The 9605-nt window shown below is 46.5% G+C and overlaps 1 protein-coding gene across 2 annotated transcripts; it reads left to right on the top strand.

Annotated features, from left to right (window-relative positions):
- Positions 1 to 5539: 5539 nt before the first annotated feature.
- On the top strand, positions 5540 to 7355 carry LOC118233728 (dolichol-phosphate mannosyltransferase subunit 3-like). Of its 2 annotated transcripts, none has more exons than XM_035429609.1 (2): positions 5540 to 5588; positions 6078 to 7355. In XM_035429609.1, the coding sequence occupies exon 2, from the start codon at positions 6135 to 6137 to the stop codon at positions 6411 to 6413; it is 279 nt and encodes a 92-aa protein (XP_035285500.1). In that variant the 5' UTR covers positions 5540 to 5588; positions 6078 to 6134; the 3' UTR covers positions 6414 to 7355. The 2 variants fall into 2 exon arrangements, with proteins under 2 accessions (XP_035285500.1, XP_035285501.1); XM_035429610.1 differs by lacking the exon at positions 5540 to 5588 and adding an exon at positions 5602 to 5814.
- The last annotated feature ends 2250 nt before the right edge of the window (positions 7356 to 9605 follow it).

The raw sequence follows: 9605 nt of genomic DNA, 5'->3' as shown, positions 1-9605 counted from the left end.
AGTTTAATGTAGCTTAATGGAATTTTCAGAAATCGTGATACTTTTTTAGATGTGGTTATGCAGCAGATTGCAACATATTCCACCGCTGGATTTTGTTGCAGCCTCACTGTCAGTGAATGCCTTCTTTACTAGTCAAAAAGCTCATCGACAGTTTGCGGAGACAAGTGTGTTTCAGAGATTTAATCACACACAGGGTTTATTCAAGAACAGTCCAGATGTGTTCAATGAATGATAAAATTTGCATACTTTGTACTAAGGAAACACAGCAAGTGGTCATTTTCCACACAACAGACAAGTGTGCTTTTAAGTATCTGTTACCTACCTTCTTTTTCAAAGAAGGATGTACAGATACCATCAAAAAAGGTGTCCTTTGATTCCATTAATGTCATTTGGTTGGCCTAATAATTGTGCAAGAGAGGATTGATCGGTTTTCAATTCTGGTCGTGTGTGGAAGGAGAAAAACAGGACTGAAGGGAAAAGAAAAGGTGAGAGGGGGGGGGGGGGGGGGGGGGGAGATGCAGGAGGTCCACAGTGTTCTTCTCTGACTGTCGAGATAAATTGTTGTGCTCTTTTTTTCTGGCAGCAGGGGACAATGTTACCATCTGTGTCACTCGATCACTTGCTCTAGCTCTCTCTTCTGTTAAAGGCATACTATGCAGGATTTTTTAGTCTGGCTGTGGTCCTGTGTTTACAATCAAAGAAGTCTCCTCCTCCTCTGTCTTCAACCCTGCCCACTCACCTTGAGTGCCCCGCCTAATGGGGCTAGCTGGACAGCTAGAGTATCATTAGTACCATGAATTGAGAAACCATGAGTGACAGTAAGAAGACAGGTTTGATTATAGCTTAATTAATTCCCTTACGTTCAATGTAATGGTGGTTTTAGACCCTTGTGAAAGTTCTTATTGCAGGTCCAACATAAAAAAGGGGCCACACCAATAAACGTCCCAAACCCATTTTAGAATAACAAATACAGGTAAAGATGCACTAATTCGGTCAAAGTGCATAAAGGCAGAGATTGCCAGTGAATCATAGACTTCTTTTATAATAGGTTACTTTATAATATTTTCAAGGTAAAAATCCTGCATAGTATGCCTTCCGCTTCAGTTCATAAGCTTCATTTCATAAAATGGCCACATGGTGGCGCCTTTTCTTCCCTGCACTGCGGCTGCACTTTGGCCGCACGTCTTTACGCCTCGTGCTCATCTTTCCAAACGCAGTTGTTGCAGGTGTTAAAACGCCTCGCGCTTAAGTGGCAGAACCGGCGAATTCTGCCTGATTCTTTACGGTGCAGCCAAAGTACTTGTGCAATTCAATACGTAACCCAGTACTTTTGGCAATAAGTCAAAAACGGGCAGGTTCGGTTTGTTTCCACAGCACCGCGTGATTTAAGGGCTACGGTATTGTGGGCAGTGCATGTTTCATGTACGCTAGCAAAGTATATGCTAGCAATTGTCATGGAGATGATGTGCATGCCGTGTAATATGAAAATATGTCATCGGGTGATTTCTTTCCAGCAATAAATCGAGAAGGCTGTTCATATTTCCTAACGCAGCCTTTGTCCTGTTGAGCTTGTTGAAGCGGACGACAGAGTTTTAAACGCGGCGAGGCCTGGATCTCGGAGTTCAGGCAAGATCAGGTATCAGCATGAGGTGTACAAAAACAGGACTGATAAATGGTCGAGAGAAGTGGAAAGAGTGACAGAGAGGGAGGGAATAGGGGGAGGGGAGAGGATCAAAACAGTTGGACTACAAAAAGAGAAAACACCCGGCTGACCATCTATAGTCCGTGACCTTTAATCCCGCGCGTAACTGAGTCAACACTTGACCCCTCACTCTCCCTCGGGTCAAGGGTCAGAGGTCGGCAGGTGCCGGAGGGAGTCGGGAGTTCCGCGGGTCAGATATCTCCGAGGTGAGGGGCAGCTGGATCCGAAGGAGCCGCAGCCCCGCCAACTACAAAGAGCGGGCTATTTATACGGTGGTGACGCAGCCTTGTCCTGTTTGATGCCGCATCGATTTGCCACTCCGTCGACGGGATGCTCCCCAGTCAGTGTTCCAAAGCGCCGATGCCAATGTCAATGAAGCGCGGCCCAGTTTGGCTCAGTTCATTAAGCTGGCCCAGTTCACCACATTGAAATCAATGAACGACACGGCATAAAATACAAAAACAGAGAGGGTAGAGGAAGCCGTCTGGTCTGACCCGGCTCAATACCGCCTGGGGTCAGTACACCGGAGTCCAATTAGTTAAAACATCAGGACCAGGGGTAATGAGCAATTAACATATGATTTAGCTTTGTGCATTGACAGTCAGAGGGACATTTCTGTTACTTGGGTTTATTCACTGGTCATTTTCTCTCATGGAAAAAAGAGGGGGGGAAAGAGAGAGAGAGAGAGAGAGAGAGAAAGCACAAAAACAGAAAGCAGTTATATGCAGAATACAGGATGAGGCAGCCTATAAAGAAAAGAGAGGGATGAGGAAAAAAAGGAATGTCCAGATAGGCGGAGTGACCTGTCAGGAAAGAAGAGCAAAGCACATTCCTCTCTCTCTCTCTTCCTCTCGCTCAGCGCTCTCACTCTCACTCTCTCCCTCCTGCAAACAGCAGCTGGGACAGGTGTGTTTTTACTTATAGCAAAGAGCACAGGCTGCAGCCCAAATCAGCAGCCACAGCTGTTTCACAACCCCACTCTCAGCACTATACACACTCACACTCACACACACGCACACACACACACACCGCTCTCAGCACTATACACACTCACACTCACTCACACACACGCACACACACACACACCGCTCTCAGCACTATACACTCACACACACACACGTACATACACACACACACACACACACCGCTCTCAGCACTATACACACTCACACTCACACACACGCACACACACACACACCGCTCTCAGCACTATACACACTCACACTCACACACACGCACACACACACACACCGCTCTCAGCACTATACACACTCACACTCACACACACGCACACACACACACACCGCTCTCAGCACTATACACTCACACACACACACGTACATACACACACACACACACCTCTCTCAGCACTATACTCTCACACACACACTCACACACTCACTCACACACACACACACACCGCTCTCAGCACTATACACTCACACACACAGGCACATACACACACCGCTCTCAGCACTATACACTCTCACACTCACTCACACACACACACACACCGCTCTCAGCACTATACACTCACACACACACACACACACACACACACACACAAACACGCACACCACTCTCAGCACTATACACGCACATACACACACACAAACACGCACACCACTCTCAGCACTATACTCACATGCACACACACACACACACACACACACACACAGAAACACACACTCACACACACTTACACACCGCTCTCAGCACTATACACTCACACACACGCTCACACACACACAAATACGCACACACACACATACACACACATTGCTCTCAGCACTATACATTCTCACACACACACACACACTCACATACACGCACATATACACACCACTCTCAGCATTGTACACCACATACACACACACCCTGCTCTCAGCACTATACTCCACAGACTCCACATGCGCGTGCACACACACGCACGCACAAATCAACAAATCTCAGTTCGCAACATTGGAACAATTGGCTTTGTCCTGCGAGCCGATAGATAAATAGTTTTTATCAGGAATCAGGGAGCGGCTTTGTTTGTAGCTGCGTTCTTTTTACTTTCCGTGAGATGTGATTGGGTAGCGTGAGAGCGTCAGACAGGGCTTGGAAGCGTGTGTCTCGCACCAAAATCGTGAGAGCTGCCAACCCTGCAGTACACACACGGCACACAGCCCCACTGTATCACACTGCACACATTGCCCTTCCTTGATAGGAGTGGAACTAGTACTGTTTGCTATTAGTAGCTATGTTTGTGTGTGTAGTATTAATAGTGCATGTGTGTGTGGGGGTGTAGAGTCAGTGTTAAATGTGTTTGGGTATGCACAAATATGAACTCTGTAAGAGAAGCAGCAGTAGTAGTAGTAGTAGTAGTGTGTGTGTGTGTGTGTGTACGCAGTGTGTTAAGACCAAGGCTTCTGACTCAGGAAACAGAGGGATCCTGTTTATGATCAGACATCTATTGTTACCGTGACGATAGTACACACACTACCCCCCAGCTACCCCCCGGTGCACACACACACACACATACAGGTCTCCCCAGCTCTAGCACGAACCCATGTCTACATCTCCCCCAGTCTGTTTACATTGTTTAACCCCCTCTTCTCTTTCTTTTACTGGAATGTTAATACACTCTAAGCACTGTTATTGTGTCGGATCAGCGTTAGAAAGTACATACATTTATCCACTTTACACACTCTCTCTCTCTCTGTCTGTCACTGTCTCTCTCTCCCTGTGCACACATCCACATTCTTTCTGTTAGCATCTGGAATTGATATATGATTGAGTCCATCCAAAAAGCTGAACTCGCACCTGCAGTGTCCCTGTTTCCACCCCCCCATCCCCCACCAACCCCTCCACCTCCCCCTCCCTCCCTGTCTCCCGCTCCGTCTGAGGGCTCCCCCCCCAGCAGTCTCTCCCTCTCCTCCTGATGTAGCTGCGTCTGCTGCTGCTCTGTGCTAGGCGCAGGTTTCCAGCGAGGTTTCTCTCGCTCTCTGGCAGAGAGCATGCTGGGATTTCAGTTCTCACTGAGCTTTTACCCACACACGGTGTTACACAGAAAGCAGCACACACACGTGCACACACACACACACAATGACTCACAAATGTCACAAATAGTCTATGTGTGCACACATAGAATTGTACAGTACACAGAAACATAAAGGTATTGTACAAACAAAAAACATACAGGCAAAAAATGGTACATACAGTCACAAACTGTCTATCCATCAACCACCCCCCCACCCCCCTCTCTCACACACACGTACAGGCACACACACATAAACAATTGATGTGAAAAAGAAATGGTCTGTTCCAAACACCATTTATATAATATGCATTTACAGAATATGACACTCACACCCCACAGACGTTTATTCTGTTTGGCATCAAATGTAAACAGTAAGGCACTAAGAATAACTTCACTTTTCTGGGTGAATGGTGTTTATATATCTCTGCTTTCTACCGCTACACGGCTGAAGTAGGCCCACTTAATACACTGGCAAATACTCAAGGTTGACCGCTTGTGGATGTTATCATTTCACATTGTCCTCTAATGGCGGTACTCCCTAATCAGAACATACAGTACGCCTACATCAGCCAGTTCTTTTATGGTTTAATCAATACTTTCTTTCCCCCTTCATTTAGGTAATGACACAATTGCGACACTATTTCTAAATATTGAGCTATTTAGATTTAAATTATTAAGCATATGACTTTGAAATAATTTATACGACTCAGGAAGTTGCTTTCATCGAACCGAATTGCAACATTCTTCAAATTCCCCATCGCGACGTTTTCCTGTGGAAATACATCATGTCCCACAATTCTTCGTAATCCCATGACGTCATATTGTTGCGCTTGATTTCATAGGCGGTGGGCTGGCTATTAAGAGGTAACGGCAGCTAAATTTATGAATACGACATGTAACTGGAAAGTTATGCATTTTTGACTCTGATATGGCAGACTGTTGAATTCAACTTCCGTCGTTTGCAGTGTACATTTGATTTCGCATTTCTTGCTCGCTATAGCCTATTTACTTTTCAAACTCACTCGTTTGACAGCAGGTGAATAGCCAGCCTACACACCGAGGTCGATAGATAATTCACGGTTTACACTGGGTACGTTAGCAAATCTCTAGTGTTGAGACATTGATAGCAGCTTCTGGTTTATAAATAGTTTCCGTCATCATTTGTGTGATCTGAATTACTATGAGAATTATTTTTGAATCAGATCGCCTGCAAAGAGTTGTTAGCTGACGTTAACTACTTAGAACACAGTATTTGTTTTACGATTTTCTGTACTTCTCCATCTCAGTTGAATTAGGGTAACTACAGTAAATTATTCTTTCTGTATTCTCATTACTTTCATTCCAAATCGGCAGGTACGTCAAAGCACAGTTCTGTAGCTTTCCACTGCCTCCGTGTTCAAATCCATCGTCATGACTAAGCTTCTCCAGTGGCTGTTGGGCGCCTCTGTGTTTGGGGTTGCCTGGGGGCTTGTGGTCCTTGACTTGATGAACCTGAGGTTGCCCCGGGCGTACAGGGAGGTGGCCTGGCCCATGCCCGTGTATCTCCTGGTGGTGTTCGGGTGCTACTCCCTGGCCACCGTCGGGTACAGAGTGGCCACCTTCAATGACTGCAGAGAGGCAGCCAAGGAGCTACAGGCTCAGATCCAGGAGGCCAATCTCGACCTTCAGAAGAAAGGACTGAAATTCTGACCCAGAGTGCTCCTGGGGGAACACTGAGGTCTCTTTCCCCTCTCAGATACCCTGGTTTCAGCAGGGTGTTGGACATTGTGACCCTGACTAATACACACTGACAAATACTCGCGCTGTAAGACTGATTAAGGTGCAATACTGTGAATGTGTCTGGTTTAATTGTTGAACTCAACACATGAATCATGTTGAATGTTGTTTTTACCTGTTGCGGGCCTGTTTTGTTTCAAATGGGAATTTTTGTGGGGGAGACTGGGTGGGGTAGGGTGTGGCGGGGCAGGATGTGCATGTGATTTAACTCCTTAAGGTTTAGGTATATTTCAGTGGTGTACGCTCCTGATCAATGAGATCCACAGTCCTGAGCGCTTTCCAGCTTCCTTTTAGCCAGCTGCTGATTGACACCTGGAACAACCAGTCAACTGAGTTCTAGTCCAGTCGGTCAAATCAATTTAGCTGTAAAGACCTCTGTTGGCAGGAAGGCCAGAAACTCATTAGTTCCAAGAGTGGTGGCCAGTAGGCTGTAAATTTGCTATGGGAGGATGAGCAATGTAATTGGTGGAACTGCCACGTGCTGTCAGTTCCGATGAAAAGACTTTCCTCTCCGAAGCAAATTGCTGACTGGTTCATCACCTCACTCATTAAAAATCTGATGGTTCCACTCGGCTTGTGGTTCATGGAGCTTTACCCTCCCATCACTGCCACAGATAGTCTATGCAGAACTCACCTTTAAACTCAAAACGGCTCTGGACCTACATTCCTCTTATTAGCAAAGTCACCAATTTAACAGGTCAGCTCTCTGCACCTTTTCACTCAGTTATCTGTTGTTTATCCTGACTACCTGTATTCACCAGAAAACAATCGGTAATTATAATAGATTTTGGGCTATTTGTCAGTTAGATTCTGTCAATTATGTTTATTATAATAAAGAAACTGCAGTAAAAAAAAGAAATTATTTAGGCTACGTGTTGTATGACCCTTGCTAAAATGAATCCAACCGTGTTTCGTGTAGGCTGCTGGTCCAGATCGGATGCAGTGAAGTCTAAATAAATCAGCTTCTAAAAAGGTCATCCTCGTTCAAACTGGATTGTGTGTCAGTAGTGCAGAACCATGAAAGACTTAAGGTTCGGGATACAGATGCAGTAAATGTAAATATTCTGCCTCCCTCCTCTAGCTCATTGGCCATCTCTGCATTCCTCTACGTGCCATAGCATGCTAGGGGCAACTGTTATAGCTTAGGGCAGTGGTACTCAAACTAGGGGGTGGGGTTGACTGGTGGGTCGCGTGGTACCAGTGACAAAAATAACGTACTAGGCCTATATATAATACCCTTTCCTATGACATTCACCCAGTCAAGCATGATACATGTACTGCCCGTCATACACTACGTTGTACATGCAGTTGTGTTGCCATAGCTTTAAAATGTATTAATTACAGAGCTGGTCATGTTTTTCAAAATTATTTTAATAAATATTGACTTTTTTTAAAAGTTTTGTTTTCTCACTTGTGGGCAATAAAAGTGCGGAAACCAGTGGCTTGGAGGTCTACTTCCTCTTCAACAGGGTTTGACAGTAGAGTCACACATGAGTTCTGCTGGTTATGCTTGAGACAGGCTGCTGTAGGTCCACAGATCTGCATGGCATGTGGATGGATGTGTGTGTATGGCCATTTGTGTCCATCCTCGGTCGATCCGTATGACGTGAGAACGCGTGGATCTACGGAGCGTGCAATACAGTTTAAATGGGAATGTCACTACACTGGAATACTGTATAAGCAGAGGAGTGGTGTGTGTTTGTGGTGTAGTTTTTGGATTATAAGATCACACATTCCATTGTATGTAATGCAAGGGATAATACTTGAGACTGCAGTAGAATTTTTGTTTGAATTGATAAAGTCTTGCTTTTGTCATAACTTTTGCGTGCTGGGTAAACTTCTGTTTTCACACATCCGGGAATTCCTGACGGAAACTCTTGACTCAGTCTTAAACTTCACCAGCGGGTAGGATGGAAGCGTGGTGTGTACAGATCGTCCTGCCAATGGCATTCAAGGAGGATGCTAAGCCCCACCCGCCTCTGGCTCCCCACAGTTCATTCGAGGACGCTTCCTAGTTGATCGACGCAAATCTCAGGAACAGGAATAACGATAAGACTTGTGTTGATACGAGAGGAGTTATGTGCACTAGGGGTGGTGGGGGTTTGGGCATCGAATGGAAAACATCCTCCCTTTGACACAAATCTGAAGGGCAACAGAACGTTGGCGGAAACACCCCAAGTGCGCCACAGAACACGATGCACAGGGGGAAGATGTTTAATCGCACACACCTCGTCCAGACGTCCCCACAAGGGAATTTAGCGCTCCCACAAGTCATTTAGACGGAAGGCGAACCCTTTTCGCTCTGCAGTTTGTTTTATTTGTCTGCGATTTGTACATATTTTAGCCTGCTACCTGTCCTCCTCCATCTTGGGCGAAGCCTCCCCTTTATCAGCGCGCATTCCTCGCCGAGGCTGAGACAGGGCCGGTTTGGAGACGGGGTCAGGGCGGGGCCCTGGGAGTGCACGGGTAGGATACTGACCGCGGGAGGAGGAGTGCGGGGGGGGGGGAACCGCCGCACACCAACCTGAGACGAGGAACGGTTAGCCGCGGCGCAGGCTCGCTGCTCGACACGAGGCCGTCGGCGTTTCTTTTGTTGTTTTATTTGTTTGCACAAGGAAAACATACGGACAGACAGACAGACAGACAGACAAACACAACAGCAGCTACAAACTGATTGTGCTGTTGTGGAAAACAGCTGATACTAGCGAATCATTTGAAACAATCAACGATGATATGAGAAAACATTCAGTCAGTGAGGTTCTCTCTCTCTCTCTCTCTGCACCGTAGCAACAGAACCTGAAGCTAACTCAGCGTTAACGCTGGGAGGCGGGGTTGCTAACGCACCGCACGTATGTAGACGCTTCGTGCTCCGACTGGGATGAGCGGGCTAACGCGTACGGAACGCAGACTGCGTACAGATCACAGGGTACATTAACTGAGCCGCGCGTCGAGGGAAACGCGCGGACAGGACGCGCATTGTAAATGAACCCGGCAGGATGTTAGCAGGGGCTGGTGAGCCCGCTAATGGATGCAATATATACACAGTGCTAAGTGGACACTGCGCTGTACATTAAGGGAGAGAGAAGCGATGGAGCTGCTGAGATA

Source organism: Anguilla anguilla, chromosome 8, assembly GCF_013347855.1.
Source record: "Anguilla anguilla isolate fAngAng1 chromosome 8, fAngAng1.pri, whole genome shotgun sequence".
NCBI lineage: Eukaryota > Metazoa > Chordata > Actinopteri > Anguilliformes > Anguillidae > Anguilla > Anguilla anguilla.
This window is presented reverse-complemented; position numbering and strand designations above follow the sequence as displayed.